This window comes from Piliocolobus tephrosceles, chromosome 11 (genome assembly GCF_002776525.5).
Source record: "Piliocolobus tephrosceles isolate RC106 chromosome 11, ASM277652v3, whole genome shotgun sequence".
In the NCBI taxonomy this organism is placed as follows: Eukaryota; Metazoa; Chordata; class Mammalia; order Primates; family Cercopithecidae; genus Piliocolobus; species Piliocolobus tephrosceles.
Genome location: NC_045444.1, coordinates 56339392 through 56358807, shown reverse-complemented (window position 1 = coordinate 56358807; position 19416 = coordinate 56339392). Strand labels below are relative to the sequence as shown.

The window sequence follows — 19416 nt, the reverse complement described above, 5'->3', positions numbered from 1 at the left end:
TAAGAATTTCTTACCAGCCAGGTTTCTGGTTGGTTGGTCGGTCGGTCTGTCTGTCTCTCTCTCTGTGTGTGTGTGTGAATGGTAAACATCACTGTCTCTTCTGCAAAGGTTTGATTAATAGAAAAAAAGGATTTGTGAGACTAGTCTTATTAGGATGCAGCAAATCTGGTGTACTTTGTGCTAAGAATTTGTCTTTCTGTAATGGAGAGGCAGTGTCACAGGACAGAACATGGGCTTTGGACCCCTAAACACCTACTTTTCAAGCCAGCCTGGCAGGCTTGTCCGTTACAAACTTTGCCGCAGACCCCTGAAACCAATATTGGATGAAGTTTCTCTCTCATGTTGTTTTATGTCCTTAAAATCTTAACCTTGTGACCATATGGGGATACTTTAGTCTCTGCCATCCAGAGGACAAGGATTTTGGGGTTCATGTCATAGCTAGCCCTAAAAATTATCTTAAGCAGTTTAAAGCCTTTGCAAGCTCAAAATTGGCTACTCTAGGCCTCTTTTGGGAAGAACAATAGAAACTGCTTAATGTTGTAGCTCCATAGCTAAGGCTTTGTTTTCTGACAATGGCAGCCTAGGTTCAATTCTTGGCTTAGGAAATCAGTCCTTTCTGCTTTGTTATTTATGAAACTTTTTGCCATTTATTGATTCTTTTCCCCCAGGGACTGCTTCTGATTTCCTGTCTTAATTTTTTATTTCTCTGAATTACCTTTCGGTAGATTCTAAATCTTGTAAATAAACTGTTTATTGTCTCTTTGAGACACCTTATGCATCCATGATCAAGTTAAAACCTTAGTTAAAACTTATTAATTTCACTGGGAGGTTACCTGTGGTAGAATTCAAAAGCCAAAAATATTGGCTCTCCTGACTGGAGTCTGGAATGAGATTTTAAAAGTTTTTTTTAAAAAACAAAAGAGCTCTACTGTTAAAATCAGCTTAATTAAAATGGATATCCAAGCTATACATATTTAAAAGGCCTTTATCTTTTTCCTCTTCTTGAATCGCTTTTTTCTGAAAAAGGTTTTTCTTCTCAGTTGACGGAATTATTTTTCTCCATTTTGTCTGCTTCCCGCTCCTGATGCCCACATGAGAGAATCTAAGAATTTCAAACAGCCTGGACTCCTGGGGAAAAACAGAGGTGGTACCACAGACCCCATTCTGGAAAAAACCTATTTTCCTCATGGAACCCCAGGAATTGAAAGTAGATAAATCTCTCTCAAAATCTAAGGCTGTGTTTGGTTTTTCATTGTGTTACCTGACCTTTTTTTCTGACTTTTAGGGGCATCAGAAATTACTTTACATTTTGGGAAAGTCTTTAGCCTTGGTGTATAGCAACTTTAAGGGATATTGGCTGTTATGGAGGGATACTTGGGTCTTTGCGTGCTTGGATTAGAGAAGCATGCTTGGTCACCTGGAAGGTATGCAAACATCCCCCCTCTTCCACTGAGAGATGAGACTCCCGTGAGGATGGGCTGATTACAAAATGGGCTGATGGGCTTTGGGTTGTCTTGTAATAAAATGCACAGTAAAAGCATTGCACTGTCTTCTTCCATAGTATTTCCCTCTTTTTGGGGATCCAGGATGTGATATAAAAATGGGACCCCTCGGCTGGGCGCAGTGGCTCATGCCTGTAATCCCAGCACTTTGGGAGGCCGAGGCAGGTGGATCATGAGGTCAGGATATCGAGACCATTCTGGCCAACACAGTGAAACCCTGTCTCCGTGAAAAATACAAAAAAAAAAAATCAGCCGTGCATGGTGGTGAGCGCCTGTGGTCCCAGCTACTCGGGAGGCTGAGGCAGGAGAATGGCTTGAACCTGGGAGGCAGAGCTTACAGTGAGCCGAGTCTGTGCCACTGCACTCTAGCCTGGGCGACAGAGCGAGACTCCATCTCAAAAAAAAAAAAAAAAAAAAAAAAAGGGACCCTTAATTTTGGGGATCTGTTTCTGCCTTCCAGCTGTGCTTGCTTATTAGGCTCTGGAAACAGCAAGCTTTCCTGACCCTATTCCTCCAAGGGCTCCACCCTGAAGCCAGTAATCCAGTTATTGACAAACGAAAATCTTGACAACTACTGGATATTCTTCTCTCTGTATATTTATATCTGTTTGTGTGATGTTTATATATGAAAGAGCTCTGAACAATTGGGGGCAAAATAAGGGCTTAAATAAAATATTTTGTCAGAAAAATAGAAACTTTAATGCCTTTTTGTTCGTGTGACTTTAGTAATCTTTCAGAAATAAAGACAACTTTAAAGATTATTGGTAAAATAAAAACGTCTTCAAAATTTAGACATTTGATCGAGACATTTGGTCTAAATTAGGTCAGATATTAGGTTTGCTAAATGCTTTAAGGTAATAAACTGCTTCTTTGACTTTTGAAAACTGTTTGACTTACCTACTTTGGAGCCGTTAGGTTCTAGATAAGGCCTGGGGATATGTGGTCCAGTATATATTAAAATCATTTACTTATCAGGCTTTTCACAAAAAATGAAAGATGCTAAAAGTTAACAGTGTAACACGTCCACTGGAAAAAGAGTTTTACATGCAAGGTTGTAAGGTATAGAAGGAAAGTAGAATGTGGTTTTGGTGGGAAATTATAAGAAGGCATGGGAATATGGTTTTTGTTAAAGGGAATGTAATTTTGTCTAGTTCAGAGGGTTTTAAAGAATGTCTTAACCTAAGAGAGTAAAGGGTCAAAACTGAAGTTTAGGCAAGGTGGAAAGGTTTGTGAAGGGTTGATCTTGTAAAGGAAGTTCTGTGAAAAGAAGCAAGTTGGCCAAGAGTTGAGGGGAACTGTTTTGTAATTTTCTGTATATCGAACAGCAAAATAAAAGCACATTGATGTGGAGCCAGAATCTGGGCCTATGTGTCTGAGTAACAGGGTTTTCTTTTAAAAAAATTCATCTGTTTAACAGAAAATTGTAAAGAGTTAGTTATAAGAAGTTTATGAGAATCTTACCTTATTGTCAAACTAATTAAAACTACATAAATTTATAAATTTGTATTAAAAACTAGCTTTAGCATTAAAGATGCCCTAAAGCAAACATGAAACTTGTTTTTCTCGTTTGAAAAACATTTTTATGTAATTTTTTGTTGTTGTTGTTGTTGTTGTTTTGTTTTTTTTTTTTTGAGACGGAGTCTTGCTCTGTCGCCCAGGCTGGAGTGCAGTGGCCGGATCTCAGCTCACTACAACCTCCGCCTCCCGGGTTCACGCCATTCTCCTGCCTCAGCCTCCGGAGTAGCTGGGACCACAGGCGCCGGCCACCTTGCCCGGCTAGTTTTTAGTATTTTTTAGTAGAGACGGGGGTTTCACCGTGTTAGCCAGGATGCTCTCGATCTCCTGACCTCGTGATCTGCCCGTCTCGGCCTCCCAAAGTGCTGGGATTACAGGCTTGAGCCACCGCGCCCGGCCACTTTATGTAATATTAAGAGACAATTAAAACAAATCTTGTTTGTCTTTTGAGTAAACTATAAAAAAAAAAAAAAAAAAAAAAGGAAGGGGAAAGAGAAGAGACAGATTCAGCTGACCTCATACTGTCTTCATCGGATATTATTGTCTAGAAAGCTGAGTCTCCTCTCTATCAGAGTAAAGGTTTTTTCCTTTTTAAAATTTCTGGGTTATCATTTTGGCTATATGAATGACTTATGGTGACCTGGGATTCTATTTAGTGATATCCAGTGTTGTAAACCTTCGATATTTGACAAACTTTCCAAAGTCAAATGATAAAGTATGTCTTTTTCTGACCTAATTAATCTTTTAGATATTAGGTCCCCTAAAGTGCAAAAATGATGTATTTGTCTTATTTTACATAAAAATCACACAGGAAACATTGTCAACTATGAAATGATGTTTGGCTTTCTTTGGACTGTATTTTTATAAATATGTTATTTGTATGTGTTCAAAAATTATAGGAAGCTTCTATAATTCTGATATAATTTAATGTATATTAAGCCTTTTAATTATTATGTAAAATTGTTGTATGCCACAGAAGTAACCAAAATTCCTAGTCAATTGTAGCTTTAATAGTGGCTGCCTAAGACTTTTGTCATCGACAGACAAACTGTCTTGTTTTGATCCTTTTCAGTAGGCAGTTTACAATCAGATATAGGGCTCTGATGGGTTCTCTTGAATGTAAGTCTCTGATAACTTTAGATATTGTGTTATTGGAATAGAGGAAACAAAACAAACTTCTAGGACTCATGGACAGCTAATATGATAAACATTGCTAATCCTTTTGTTTTTCAGAGTCAAGAAAACTTTTTCTTTTGAGCTATTTAGAACATTTAGCAATTGAGTAAAGTATACTCCCACGAATGAAATTTGGAGCATATTGCTTTCTCTCCACCTGATTCCTCCAGAATTTAGAAACTATTTGTGAGTATTCTCAATTTATGGCAGTCTAGTTTTTTGCATAAGTGCAATAAGAATCTCTTTTCTTTCGTAACAGGACACAATTGGAGAAACTGGTTATTTTACCAAGGCTTTGACTGGAATGGCATGCTTTCTTTAAATAATCAAAGTTGACTTATAGAGCCAATAAAGGGAAAGCTGGCCTCATACCTTGTCTACACATTCCCTGTACAGGGTTCCTGACCTGTACTAAATGAAGAATGTCACTTTCTGACAGGCCCAGAAGCACTAAGTTATCTTAGGACCTTCAGAGGAGGAAAATTCACTCAACTCATACAGGTATTTGCAAGTATAGATAAATCTGTGACTGGGCTTCAAGGCTTTAAAAGTACAATCTGAGATTCTCTATAGAACAAAGTTTCAGCAAAGCCAATTTTAAAAGAGCCTATATGACAAATAATTATTCCTACTGGACTTTATGCAAATAATCAAGCCAAGCATAATAGGATTAAAATTTATTTTGCAAGTAAATTTGACCTACTATGATTTATCTTTAATAAAATTGAGGACTAGTGAGAGAAAAATTATATTTCAAAAAAATAAAAAACAACTATAGCACACTTGTTGTTAGTTGTTCTTGAGTTTTTATTACTTTCTGCAATTTGCATTAAATCCTAAATTATCTATGGGCTACAAGTCCCCAAACTAATGCTTTCAAATCTTTACTTTTAAAACTTGGAATTGCACTGCTTATCCCAGAACACATTATTTACCTTACAGCATGCTGTTCTATAAATGCTGCATTAAAACTATAGATGAGAATACTAACACCCTTGTCATGTAAACCTTGAAACCCCAACCAGGCACCTATAAGTATGTGCAGACAGCTGCAAAGCAATTCTACTCCTCTTACCTTGGGGTCAATACCTAACCCCACCACACCCCCTGTTCAGCAGGAAGATGTTAGAGTGGTCTTCATCCTTTTTCTATCTTCATAGAATAAGGTGTTACAAAACCCAAAGGAAGGGACTGAAACTACCTTTGCAAAAATTGTAACTGAGACAATTATCACAGTGAAAGAGATCTAATGTAACTGACTCCATCTTGCTTCTAACCTCCAAGCTGTCCTTGTTCATTCCTGGGTGTAGGCCAAACTAACTTCAGGAGGAACTTAGTTCGTAGTTTAGCTTTGAAACAAAGACAACAACAGCCCTTTTCCAAAATAAATCCCCTTCCCACCTGGGGACTAGACTGCCTTTGCAGAACTAACAAATTAGCCACAAGATTAGAAATTATGGTAGAGGAGTCAAGCAGCTGGAGGCTGCAAGACTCTAAAACTCCCCACATTGCTCCTGGGGACAGCATCAGTATTGTAAGGCTGAAGATCAGTGCTTGAGATATTTACAGATCCTGCACTTGATGGACAAGCTGGCACCATCCAGATCCATAAACTGGCTCATCTGGTCTTATAGCCCCAACCCAGAAACTGACTCAGTGCCAGAGGACAGCTTCAATTCCCTATGATTTCATCTCTGACCTCACCAATCAGAACTCCCGATTCACTTGCCCCCTACCTACCAAAGTATCCTTCAAAACTCCAATGCTTGAATACTTGAGGAGACCGATTTGAGTAATAATAAAACCCTGGTCTCCTCACAGCCAGAATTGTGCGAATTACTCTTTCTCTATTGTAATTCCCATCTTGATCAACTGGTTCTGTCTAGGCAATGGGCAAAGTGAACCCACTGGGTGGTTATACCACCCAATGTGGTTTGATACAACTTATAAAATAAAAGTTTGAAAGCATGCTATCAGTAAAAAGATTTGCCTCATTTGTCAACTAAATTTACTCTTAGATAAAGATACAGACTCCAAAGAATCCCATAACCATCTAGATTTTGGCAATAAATGAAAACTGAAGGCCGGGCGCGGTGGCTCAAGCCTGTAATCTCAGCACTTTGGGAGGCCGAGACGGGCGGATCACGAGGTCAGGAGATCGAGACCATCCTGGCTAACACGGTGAAACCCCGTCTCTACTAAAAAATACAAAAAACTAGCCGGGCGAGGTGGCGGGCGCCTGTGGTCCTAGCTACTCGGGAGGCTGAGGCAGGAGAATGGCGTGAACCCGAAAGGCGGAGCTTGCAGTGAGCTGAGATCCGGCCACTGCACTCCAGTTTGGGTGACAGAGCGAGACTCTGTCTCAAAAAAAAAAAAAAAAAAAAAAGAAAAAAAGAAAACTGAAGAATTCCCTCCTGTTCTTAGTAAGTGCTATTTGCATCCTGAAGCCTCAGAAGTGCTCATATTTATTATCTTCTTGACAAAGCCTCTTTAGAAGAATTTTATTGCTATTAAGTGATGTATCTATCCCTTAAGAAGAAGGAAAAAACCCTACAGCACCACTGATCTCAAACATCTTTAGAGTACTGAGTAGAAAGCAAGACCCATCGAAAACTGGCTCTGTGCAGTGCTGCTCCATGTGTTGAAGCTGACAGAGTTAAGGACATGCTATCCCCAAATATGGGACTTTGGCATTTAAACAGCAGAGGCAAGAAGGCCACTCTCACCTTCCCACAACTCTTCTCTGAAGCAGGCCAGAATACCCAGGAAGGTCACTCTCTGCTATTTTCCCTCGCTCCTCCCCTGAAGACCCTCATGTGACAGATGTCCTGACCTGAGGTGAGGAATACCCAGAGGTAAGGAATGCCACATAGGGACACCAAGAAGAATCTGAGCAAACAGACCTTGCTAAGCAAGCCCCAGTTTATCACCACTAAATCATACCCTTTTGTTTTTCAGTCATAATTCTGCACAACTGACCATAAAAATACACAGATTTCCCTGTTCCTTTGGGTCTTCATATCTGATGGCTCTCATGTCATCTAAAACTTAAATAAATTTTTATGCTTTTCTCTCGTTAATCTGTTTTTTGTTATAAGAGGTCTCAGCCATAAATCTTTTGATGGGCGAGGAAACAATATTACTTTTCCCCCACACTTGTAGAGCCCAGCTTTATCCAGGGCCACGTCTGTAATTTTACCTTGGATAAGTCAGATAGTAACTGGAGTTGGTTTTGTTTCATTTTTTATTGCTATTCTTGCACTTCATATTTTTGATGCCTTAATGATTAGAATTTTCAACTCATTTTCCAAGTGAAAACAAATCTTTAGTCATTTTCATCAGACCCATACACATTATTATTTTAATGATGTAAATATATGCCACACACTAGAAGGCACACTTTTCATGCGGGCAGGGTCTGAGCCATGGTAGACAGTACAGGGAAGGAGGCAACACTGTACTGGTACTGTGGGTATAGAAGGCAGAGGATATGCCTTAGTCCAACAGTCAAAAATCAAACAGAGGAAAGGAGAGGAATGTGGGCTGACAGAAAATATGACATGGGGTTCTTTAATGTTTCTGTGTCATAATCCCTTTTAAAACTGGTAGAAGTCAGTGACTCCAAAAAAAAACCACACAGACAATCCATCTTCATTATCTGAGGATTTGTCTACTTGCTAAAATTTCTTTGTAACCCAAAGTCAATACCTGCAATGCTTTCACAGTCATTCACAGAAACGCTCAGTCCCCTGATGCACACATTTCCAGCTGAGGTCAAAGAGGATGATGCTCTGCCTTCTTATTTCAGCTCTCATAAACAGGTGTCCTTTTGAGGTTTGTTTAAGTACCACTTCTTTTTTTTTTTTTTTTTTTTTTTTGCATTTTTGTAGTTTTCCAATGGTAATTTTGCTGTTTAAAATGCTGCCCGCCCCCTTCCCCAACCGAGGGTGGGTGTGGTGGCTCACACCTGCAAACCCAGCACTCTGGAAGGCCAAGACAGAAGGATCACTTTAGGCCAGGAGTTTGAGACCAGCATGAACAACAGAGCAAAACCTCATCTCTACAAAAAAAAATTGTTTTTAATTAGCCTGGTATGGTGCCCACCTATAGTCCTAGCTATTCCGGAGGCTGGGGTGGAAGGACCCTCGAAGCCAGAAATTCAAGGTTACAGTGAGCTATCATCATGCCACTACACTCCAGCCTGGACAACAGAGTGAGACCTTGTCTAAAAAAAAAAAAAATGGGCCAGGTGTGGTGGCGAGTGCCTGTAATCCAGCACTTGGGAGGCCCAGATGGGCGGATCACCTGAGGTTGGGAGTTCGAGACCAGTCTGACCAATATGGAGAAACCCCATCTCTACTAAAAATACAAAATTAGCCGGGCATGGTAGTGCACACCTGTAATCCCAGCTACTTGGGAGGCTGAGGCAGGAGAATCACTTGAACGCAGGAGGCAGAGGTTGCGGTGAGCCAAGATCGTGCCACTGCACTCCAGCCTGGGCAACAAGAGCGAAACTCTGTCTCAAAAAAAAAAAAAAAAAAAAAAAAACGGTATCCCAAGTGTGGTGCTGTCTAGTGTTTCTAAGCACAAGAAGGTTGTGATATGCCTCATGGAGAAAATACTTATTGTTCAGGCATGTGTTACAGTGCTATTGATTGTGGGTTCAGTGACACAACTACTGCAATTGACATACTGTTTTATATTTTAAAATACTGACTATAGGCCGGGCGCAGTGGCTCAAGCCTGTAATCCCAGCACTTTGGGAGGCCGAGACTGGTGGATCACGAGGTCAGGAGATCGAGACTATCCTGGCTAACACAGTGAAACCCCGTCTCTACTGAAAAATACAAAAAAAACTAGCCGGGCGAGGTGGCGGGTGCCTATAGTCCCAGCTACTCGGGAGGCTGAGGCAGGAGAATGGCAGGAACCCGGGAGGCGGAGCTTGCAGTGAGCCAAGATCGCTCCACTGCACTCTAGCCTGGGCGACAGAGCAAGACTCCATCTAAAAAAAAAAAAAATACTGACTATAATTATTTAGAGAAACGTATATTAAACAAGGTGTCTTTTAACAGAAACATGTAAAATGAGGTTACGCACTGATCACTTCACAAAAATATTGTGGCCTAAGTATGGACCCTGTATTTCCTCCTAGAAGCAATGGTTCAGTATTTGCTGATTCAGAGTTTGCAGCAACTTTAGAGAGCACAACTTTCACCAAGAATGAGAATCAACGGTATTAAATACAGATAGAATTTTACATGCACTATTAAGAGGCCCTCAGAACCACTGAAATTCATGTGTAAATCTCTTCTAGAGGCCCAGATAGTTCTAATGTCTTGCCATGAAGTAGCAAAGCTGAAATGTAGGGTATTACAATGAATTATAACAGCAATATTAGTGTAAAAATTATTGTTAACAAAAAATGATTTGAGTTCCTACTCTGTGCAAATAAGTCTTTTATTCTCAAGCAAAGTAAGTATAAATATGTAAATCTGTATCAATTTTGGAATACTATTCAACAGTATTAATGTGTGGCCAAATTGTTTGTTCTTTATTACATAAATTTTCAGTGTAAACCAAGAGCTAAGAAAACTCAGAAATGTGACCAGCTTTCACTCCAACACCTTCAAGATAATTGTGTTTCCGTGTTAGCACTTACAGTGACTATTAACCAAGCAGTCCTTAAGACTCTTGTTAGGCCGGGCGTGGTGGCTCAAGCTTGTAATCCCAGCACTTTGGGAGGCCGAGACGGGCGGATCACGAGGTCAGGAGATCGAGAGCATCCTGGCTAACCTGGTGAAACCCCGTCTCTACTAAAAATACAAAAAACTAGCCGGGCGAGGTGGCGGGCGCCTGCAGTCCCAGCTACTCCGGAGGCTGAGGCAGGAGAATGGCGTAAACCCGGGAGGCGGAGCTTGCAGTGAGCTGAGATCCAGCCACTGCACTCCAGCCCTGGCGACAGAGCAAGACTCCGTCTCAAAAAAAAAAAAAAAAGACTCTTGTTAAACTTTAGCTGGAAGAATAGAACAGTTAATGACATATTTTACAGCTGGATATTTTTTAACCCTTCTAATAATCCCTTTGCACAGATGAGTGTACAACTCATTTTTCAGAGGGCAAAGCAGAACAACAGGAAACACTGCAGTTTCTTTCCTCCCTGATTCCACTTGGTCCACTAGCTTGCTGGTAGTTTCAGAGAAATGCTTTATCTTTTCTTAGACAGACTATTTTCAGGTAGCATTGTTCTTAAGTGCTCTTTCTGATAATCAGGATTGTAAAGATTCCATGATGTTTCCAATTTCCTAACCCTTGACTTCCTAAATGCCTTTGATCTCTCTACTAGACTACCCAGACAGAGGGCTGCATGAAGGGAACTAATGCTGCCCACTCTAAGATTATCCCTGGGTCAAGAGTACCTGCAAGTCCATACCATGTTTCGTGCAAATCTGTTATTTACCTTGGCTTTCCCAGCACTGAAATGTGGAGGCAAAGATCTTGAGGCCACTGTTATCCTAGCTCTTGTCTGGGCCAAATTACCTAAGAAAGAGACCACAAGGAACATAAATTAAGGAAAAGTTAAGGAATAGAATCACGAGTAATTTTTCCCTTTGTGTCCTTGTATTTTTCTGAATTTTCAAAATAATCTACTTTGAATTTTTACAATTTGGAAAATTTTGAAACTTTGATGATATAAATTATAAATTATAATAATTATTTGAAAGTTTAAAATAATTTGTAAGCGGCTGGGTGCGGTGGCTCATGCCTGTAATCCCAGCACTTTGGGAGGTTGAGGTGGGCAGATCACGAGGTCAGGAGATAGAGACCATCCTGGTTAACACAGTGAAACCCCATCTCTACTAAAAATACAAAAAAAAATTAGCTGGGCATGGTGGCGGGCGCCTGTAGTCCCAGCTACTTGGGAGGCTGAGTCAGGAGAATGGCATGAACCCAGGAGGTGGAGCTTGCAGTGAGTGGAAACCACACCACTGCACTCCAGCCTGGGTGACAGAGCAAGACTCCATCTCAAAATTAAAAAAAAAAAAATTGGCCGGGCGCGGTGGCTCAAGCCTGTAATCCCAGCACTTTGGGAGGCCGAGACAGGCAGATCACGAGGTCAGGAGATCGAGACCATCCTGGCTAACACGGTGAAACCCCGTCTCTACTAAAAAAATACAAAAATCTAGTCGGGCGAGGTGGCGGGCGCCTGTAGTCCCAGCTACTCAGGAGGCTGAGGCAGGAGAATGGCGGGAAACCAGGAGGCGGAGCTTGCAGTGAGCTGAGATCCGGCCACTGCACTCCAGCCTGGGTGATAGAGCGAGACTCCGTCTCAACAACAAAAAAAAACATTTGTAAGTAACTTGTAAATAAATTCAATTTATATTAGTTTTATAAGCAAAAATAAAGAAAAGTATTAAATTCACTGAACAAATTAGAAATAAAAGGAAATTACCTCAACATAATAATGGCCATTTATGAAAATCCCACAGTGAAATGTCATTGGCATTTGAACCAGAGCAACTCCATCTTGAATAGGGGCTGGGTAAAATAAGGCTGAGACCTACTGGGCTGCATTCCCAGGAGGTCAGGCATTCTTAGTCACAGGATGAGGTAAGAGGTTGGCACAACATACAGATCATAAAGACCTTGCTGATAAAACAGGCTGCAGTTAAAAAAAGAAAAAGCTGGCCAAATCTCACTAAAACCAAGAGGGCAATAAAAGTGACCTCTGGTCATCCTCATTTTTCATTATATGCTAATTATAATGTATTAGCATGCTAAAAGACACTCCTATCATCTCCATGACAACAAATGCATGGCAACATCAGGAAGTTACCCTACATGGTCTAAAAGGGGGAGGACCCCTCAGTTCAGGAATTGCCCAGCCTTTTTCCAGAAAACTCATGACAAATCTACCCCTTAAGCATATAATCAAGAAATAACCATAAAAATGGGCAACCAGCAGCCCACGGGGCTGCTCTGCCTATGGAGCAGCCATTATTTTATTCCTTTATTTCCTAATCAACTTGCTTTCACTTTACTCTATGAACTCATCCCAAATTCTTTCTGGTGCAAGATCCAGGAACCCTCTCTTGGGATCTGGATTGGGACCTCTTTCTGTTGACACTAACATCATATCAAACAGTGAACAATTGAAAGCTTTTTCCACACCATCAAAAACAAGACAAGGATTCACACACTCACCACTTCTATTCAATATATTATAGTACTGGAAGTCTTAGCTGGGGCAATTAAGTAAGAAAAAGAAATAAAAGTCATCCACATCAGAAAGGAAGAAGTAAAATTAATCTCTGTTCACGATCTTATATGTAGAAACCCCTAAAGATTCCACATTAAAAGAAGTGTTAGAGCTAATAAATGTTAGAACTAACTTTAGCAATAATGCTTATACAAAACCAATGCCCAGGCCAGATGTGGTGGCTCACGCCTGTAATCCCAGCACTTTGGGAGGCCAAAGCAGGTGGATCACTGGGTCAGGGGCTCGAGACCAGCCTGGTCAATATGGTGAAACCTCGTCTCTACTAAAAATACAAAAATTAGCCAGGCTTGGTGGTACACGCCTGTAATCCCAGCTACTCAGGAGCCTGAAGCAGGAGAATCGCTTGAACCCGGGTGGCGGAGATTGCAGTGAGCCGAGATCATGCCACTGCACTCCAGCCTGGGACAGAGCGAGATTCTGTCTCAAAAAACAACAACAACAACAAAAAAACAAACCAAAGCAAAACAAAACAAACAAACAAAAAATCAACACCCAAAAATCGGTTATTTGTTTTTGTTTTTGTTTTTGTTTTCAGACAAATTCTCATTCTGTCGCCCTGGCTGAAGTGCAGTGGTGTGATCTCAGCTCATTGCAACCTCCACCTTCCAGGTTCAAGTGATTCTCACACCTCAGCCTCCCGAGTAGCTGGGATTACAGGCACCCACCACCAAGCCTGGCTAATTCAGTTGCATTTGTATACACTAAAAATGAACTATTCAAAAAAGAAATTAAAGAAATAATTCCATTTAAAATAGCATCAAAACACAATAGGAATAAATTTAATCAAGGAGGCAAAAGACTTTTACACCAAAAACTACAAAACATTGCTGGAAGAAATTAAAGAAGGCACAAATAAACTGATGGACATCACTGTTCATGGGTTGGAAGACTTAATATTGTTAAAATGTTCATACTACCCCAAGCATTCTACAGATTCAGTGTAATGCTTATTAAGTCCCAATGGCATCTGTTGCCGATAGCAAAAATATCCTAAAATCCATATAGAACTACAAAGGACCCAGAAAAGCCAAAACAACAGTGAGAAAAAGAATAAAGCTAGAGGATTCACATTTCCTGAATTCAAAATGAAAAGACTAAAAGGCAGAAATGAAATCCACAGGCAGACAGCCCGGGTGGTGCCCGGAGCCTGGTTAAAGATCGACCCCTGGCCTAACCGGTTATGTTATCTATAAATTCCAGACGTTGTATGGACAAGCATTGTGAAAGTCCCTGTCCTGTTCTGTTCTGTTCTGATTACCGGTGCTTGCAGCCCCCAGTCACGTACCCCCTGCTTGCTCAATCGAAACCACCCCCCTCCCACCCATGGTTAAGCAAGCAGTTTGTCTAAAGAAAAAAACCCCTAGACGTTTGTGGTTTAAAAAAGGGCGGGAGCCAACCAGAAACTGCCGAATGTTCAAACTTCAAAATGTCAACCAATCCCAATCTTGTAACTGCAAAAATGCCCTAATCTTCTGTAACCTGTTTGTGCCTTACTATAAAAAGTAGACTTGAGCTGTGCTCGGGGCCTCTCTCTTGCCCTCCTGACTACACCTGTACGGAGAGAGGTCCGGGTTCAAACCTGCAATAAAGTGATCCCAGCCGCTTGGCTTTGACTTGGGTTTCTGGTGGTCGTCTTTGAGGGGGGTCTCGGAACTCAGGGCACAACAAAAACATATTACCAAGCGACAGTAATCAAAACATATGGTACTGAAATAAACACAGACAAACCAATTAAATAAAATAGAGTGCCTAGAAATAAACACACAGAGATGCGTGATCAAATGATCTTTGATAAAATCATCAAGACTATACAATGGGGTAAAATAATCTCTTCAACAAATGGTGTTAGGGAAAGTGAATATCCATATGCAAAAGAATAAAATTTAACTGTTAGCTTACACCATACACAAAAATCAAATCAAAATGGATTGAAGATTAAAATGTAAGAACTGAATCAATAGCCGGGTGTGGTGGTTCACGCCTGTCATCCCAGCACTTTGGGAGGCCGAGGCGGGTGGATCACAAGGTCAGGAGATCAAGACTATCATGGTTAACATGGTGAAACCCCGTCTCTGCTAAAAATACAAAAAATTAGCTGGGCGTGGTAGTGGGCACCTGTGGTCCCAGCTACTCAGGAGGCTGAGGCAGGAGAATGGCGTGAAACCAGGAGGGGGAGCTTGCAGTGACCTGGGATCGCACCACTGCACTCCAGCCTGGGTGACAGAGCAAGACTCCATCTCAAAAAACAAAACCAAAAAAACCCAAAAAACTGAAATTATAAAACTCCTAGAAGAAAACATAGGAGAAAAGTTTCATAACATTAGTCTTAGCAACAATTTTTTTTTGCTATGAGGCCAAAACATAGGCTATAAAAGCAAATATAGACAATGAGACTACACAAAACTAAAACTTCTCCTCAACCAAGGAAACAATCAATGGATTGCAGGGATAACCTATGGAATAGGAGAAATTATTTTCAAACCATATAGCTAATAAAGGATTAACATGTAAAATATATAAGGAACTCCTACAACTCAATAGTAAAAAGCCAAATAACAAAAAATAAATAAATAAATATGAACTTGATTACACATATCTCCAAAGAAGGCATACAAATGGCTAACAGGCATATGAAGAGATACTCAGTATCACTAAACATTAGGGAAATGAAAATCAAAACTATAATGAGATGAAATATTACCTCATTCCAATGAAGATGGTCATCATCAGAGAAACAGAAACAAGTGCTGAAGAGGATATAGAGAAATTAGAACGCTCTGCACTATTGGTGGGAATATAAAATGGTGCAGCTGCTATGGAAAATGCAACATAAAGGTTCCTCAAAAAATTAAAAATAGATCTACCATATGATACAGCAATCCCTCTTCTGAGTATTTACATAAAAGAATTGAAAACAAGATCTCCAAGAGATATTTGCACTTCTGTGTTCATTGCCCCACTATTTACAAGGGCCAAGAAGTGTAAACAAACTAAGGACAGGTAAATGGACAAAGAACATTTGGTATATACATTTGGTATATACAATTGAATACCCAGCCTTAAAAAAAAAAAAAAAAAAAAAGGAAATCCTGCCATACACTACCACATGGATGAACCTGGAGGACATTAGGCTAAGTGAAAGAAGCCAGTCACAGGAACACAATACTGCACAATTCCACTTACATGAGGTATCTAAAGTAGTCAAACTCACAAAAGCAGAGAGTAGAATGGTAGTTGTCAGTGGCTGGGGGCACGAGGAGGTGGGAGCTGCTATTCAACGGGTATTGAGTTTTAGTCGCATAATATGAAAAGATTCTAGAGATCTGCTGTACAAAAATGTGAAAACTGTGCACATATTTGATACTATATTATATACTTAAAAAGAGAGATTTCATGTTATACATATTTTTTACTATAAGAAAAAGTCTCCAACTGAGACACTGCTAATCACTGAAAGAGATGAATATGGAAGAAAAAAGGTGCTGAAGGAAGTTTTCCCGAGAAAGAAGTTAGACAATAGAGCACACCATTGTGAAGACGGAGGACACAGACACTGATCCTTCAGAGGAGGAAAAATATCTTTTTCTCTACCCATTCTAGGTTCATGGTTGAGGCCCTTTTAACAAAGAACAGATTGCTAAGTGAAAAGTATAAAAATTCACTTAATGTAAGTTTTAGGTGACACTTGAGCCTTTATAAGGAAATAAAAAGGAGAGTAGTAAAGAAATATGACAGGAAAAAGTATCATCTAATGGTAAGAAAATGATGAAACTTAGTAAGGCCTATTCGTTCAGATTCTTCTCTGTGTCCTTGTGTCTGCAGAGATAAGGATCCTTCTTTTCTGTGAGTATAGGAAGAGCAGCTCCTACATGAGAGTCTCACAGCCTGCTTTAGGGGAAGGTCAGAAAAATCCCCCATAGATTTTATGACCTGCTTCAAGGGACAAGGGGGTGGGGGCTAAGAGTGACATTCCTGCGCCTGCCATTTTCTCAAATTCCTTTAGCTTAAATTATTCAGTAGGTCAAGGGGCCATATTTTGGGATAGTGAGCCCTGAACCCCATCAATCCCTCCGCACATAAGGAGAAACCTGGCCACCCCGAGTGAGTCAGTGGGGCAGGGAGTGGGAGACAGCAGCCTCTGAGTCCAGTGAAGTTTTGCAGGGCTTTGCATTTGTCAGGAGCGTGACCTTGAACAAGTTGACTTCTCAAAGCCTCGGTTTCCTAGTCCATAACAAGAAAACAGTACCACCTGTTTTCCTCCCATAAGAGTTATTATGTGGACTCAGCAAGACAACTCACAAAAACACTGTCAACACAGGACTAAAGCAGGGCAACTATTCATTTCACATTAGGTGTATTTTATTATTATTTGCTGTGAACTGTTCACAAAGGTATCAAAGGAGAGAGCAAGAAAAGACCAGGAAAAATGGCCGGGAGTGGTGGCTCATGCCAGTAATCCCAGCACTTTGGGAGGCCGAGTCCAACGAATCACCTGAGGTCGGAAGTTCAAGACTAGCCTGGCCAACATGGAGAAACCCATCTCTACTAAAAATACAAAATTAGCAGGGTGTGACGGCACATGCCTGTAATCCCAGCTACTTGGGAGGCTGAGGCAGGAGAATCCCTTGAACTCAGGGGGCGGAGGTTGCAGTGAACCAAGATCGCCCCATTGCACTCCAGCCTGGGCAATAAGAGCGAAACTCTGTCTCAAAGAAAAGAAAAGAAAAGAAAAGACCAGGAAATCTCACCAAATCTCTGTGTGATCACTGGCTAGTCAAAAAAAACCATGAAAGGTGAGAAAAAATGATAGGACAACTCTTGGCCACTCAGATTCCTCCCACTTTTTACCTTTGAAGATCCACCCTTCACCACTTCTCTAATTCCTCTTCCCCCAAACCAAGTGTGTGAAGAGATTTGTTTGCATTTTTACCTACAGTGTCATTTGATTCTGTAGCAAAATAAAAAGTTGTTAATGAAAGGAAGTGCTGCAATTTGTGCATATGCAAGACGCTCAAGATTTCAAAGTTTCAGCAAGTCTAGCACAAAGCTGTCCAAATGTTTTCTCTGGCGATATCTTCAGAGGCTAAACTGTGATTAATAGCCCAGAAAGAACCCTTTGAAGCAGGATTGGTGACATCAAAGTCGTAATCCAGGGGTGGCAGGAGCTTTATAATGAGTGGGAAGCATTTTAACACATTTCAAAGGATTTACAGCATGAATAAACAATAGACCTCAGCAGATGCGCCACACACACCTTTCAGAAACATAACCTATACAAAGTTTCCATTTTAATTTAAATGTAAATACAGTGTTCACACTTCTTTCAAACGTTAAGCATCCTCAGTGCCTCACCCCCTAGACAGCCTCTTCCCAGCTAAGCATCGCTCATTGCCCCAGAACACCCCCCTGTGCTTCTCAAAACTGCAACTACCAACATGTGTCCTGTGTTGGAAGGAGAAAACGGAAGTCAGAGGCATCTAATGGAATTTATATCCTATGCGGGAACTGTGTTAAGAGAGAATCTGAATTGGAGATTCCAAAGATCTCACACAATTTCCCTGCTTCCAACTTACAGGAAAAGACACAAGTGGTCTGAAGACAGAGCTGGAACTTTTAAAAGATGGCAATTTTCCGCCTGCTTCAGAGGATTTTCCTTGCTTGGAAAGTACCCAGAACCCAGGGTTTCATCTGTAGTCATCTTTTACTAACTGCCCCAAAGGACAGGTTGTTGTTTTAAATAATCAAACAGAATTCAGTCTCCCTCTGCTGCACCCTCCGGGTTTATAGGACTTGTTGCAGGGTTTCATTGGTTGTTCGTGGTGGGCATTTGTTTGAGAAATTTTCCGATTTTAATTTTCTCTCCAAACACAAGAAATAGGCTAATAAACTAAGAAATGATTGCAAAGCAATGCTGAAATGTAAAAAGCTGTTTGTGTCAAATAGCTACAAATATAAGGAGCCATAAATAAAATATCAGATGCTTCAGTTCATCTGTTTGAAGATTAAGTTTTATCTCAGTAGACCTGAGAACTGAAACCATGTACCCCACATTCAGCTTAGATACTGAGAACCGAAACCACATTTTACTGTCTACAATACAATGACTTTGTGTAATTCCTGTCTCCATTAGCATGACTTTCTTTTTTCAGGAGTCTCCAAGCCCAGGCAAATGGTTAGATTGCTCATTACAGAAACTTCCTGAAAGACTCATCAGCTCTTCCATGGAAAGGATCAACCTGACAGTTCATTCCCTATGATTCCTATCATCTCTCCTTTCAAAGTCCTCCCCTTGCTGTTTCCAACAGCACTGGACTGCTGCACTGTGATACTTACCCAATCCTAATCAAAGGCCCTCACTTTGAAAGACCTTCCTAAAAATAAACGATTTCTCAACAAACTCTGGCCTTGACTTCCCTTCTCCAAGACATTGCCAAAACTTTGAGACGTGGTGGGAAGCAATAAACTCCACTTTGTCCTATCAGTGAGTTGTGCTAGTAGTGTTTGGGAGCAAGCTTGAGACAGACCTATGCTAGTGCAATACTTGCAGTAATTAACATGTTCCAGTTTCAGTTTATAACACTGTAGCTAACAACATGCAAGGAGTTAAATTCAGTACACAGTTGTATACAAACATACTATAAAAAAATACTATAGTAGCTAAGTGCAGTGGCTTTCACCTGTAATCCCAGAATCTGGGGAGGCCAAGTGGAAGGATTGCCTAAGCCCAAGAGTTTGAGACCAGCCTGGCCAACACAGTGAGACCCCATCGCTACAAAAAGTTTTAAAAATTAGCTGGGCATAGTGACACACCTGTGGTCCCAGCTATTTAGGAGGCTGAAGTGGTAGGATCAGTTTGTTAGATATGAGTTCTAAATTTCTTTTCAAAGAATTAATATGTCAGGATGTTCAGTTCTTTGCCTTCTAAACTTCCTTGCAAAGCAACCT

At 40.6% G+C, this 19416-nt stretch overlaps 1 protein-coding gene across 5 annotated transcripts in view; it reads right to left on the bottom strand.

The window, feature by feature from the left end:
* Positions 1-19416, bottom strand: part of MYO3B (myosin IIIB) — a 494519-nt gene that overhangs the window by 205193 nt on the left and 269910 nt on the right. For all 5 annotated transcript variants that reach the window (XR_002725179.2, XR_002725177.2, XR_002725178.2 and 2 more), the window contains exon 23: positions 10651-10730. Coding sequence is in view for 2 of the 5 variants with exons in the window: in XM_023185963.2 (XP_023041731.1) it covers positions 10651-10730 (80 nt within the window). In the remaining 3 variants the exon portion in view is untranslated. The remainder of the gene's footprint in view (positions 1-10650; positions 10731-19416) is intronic.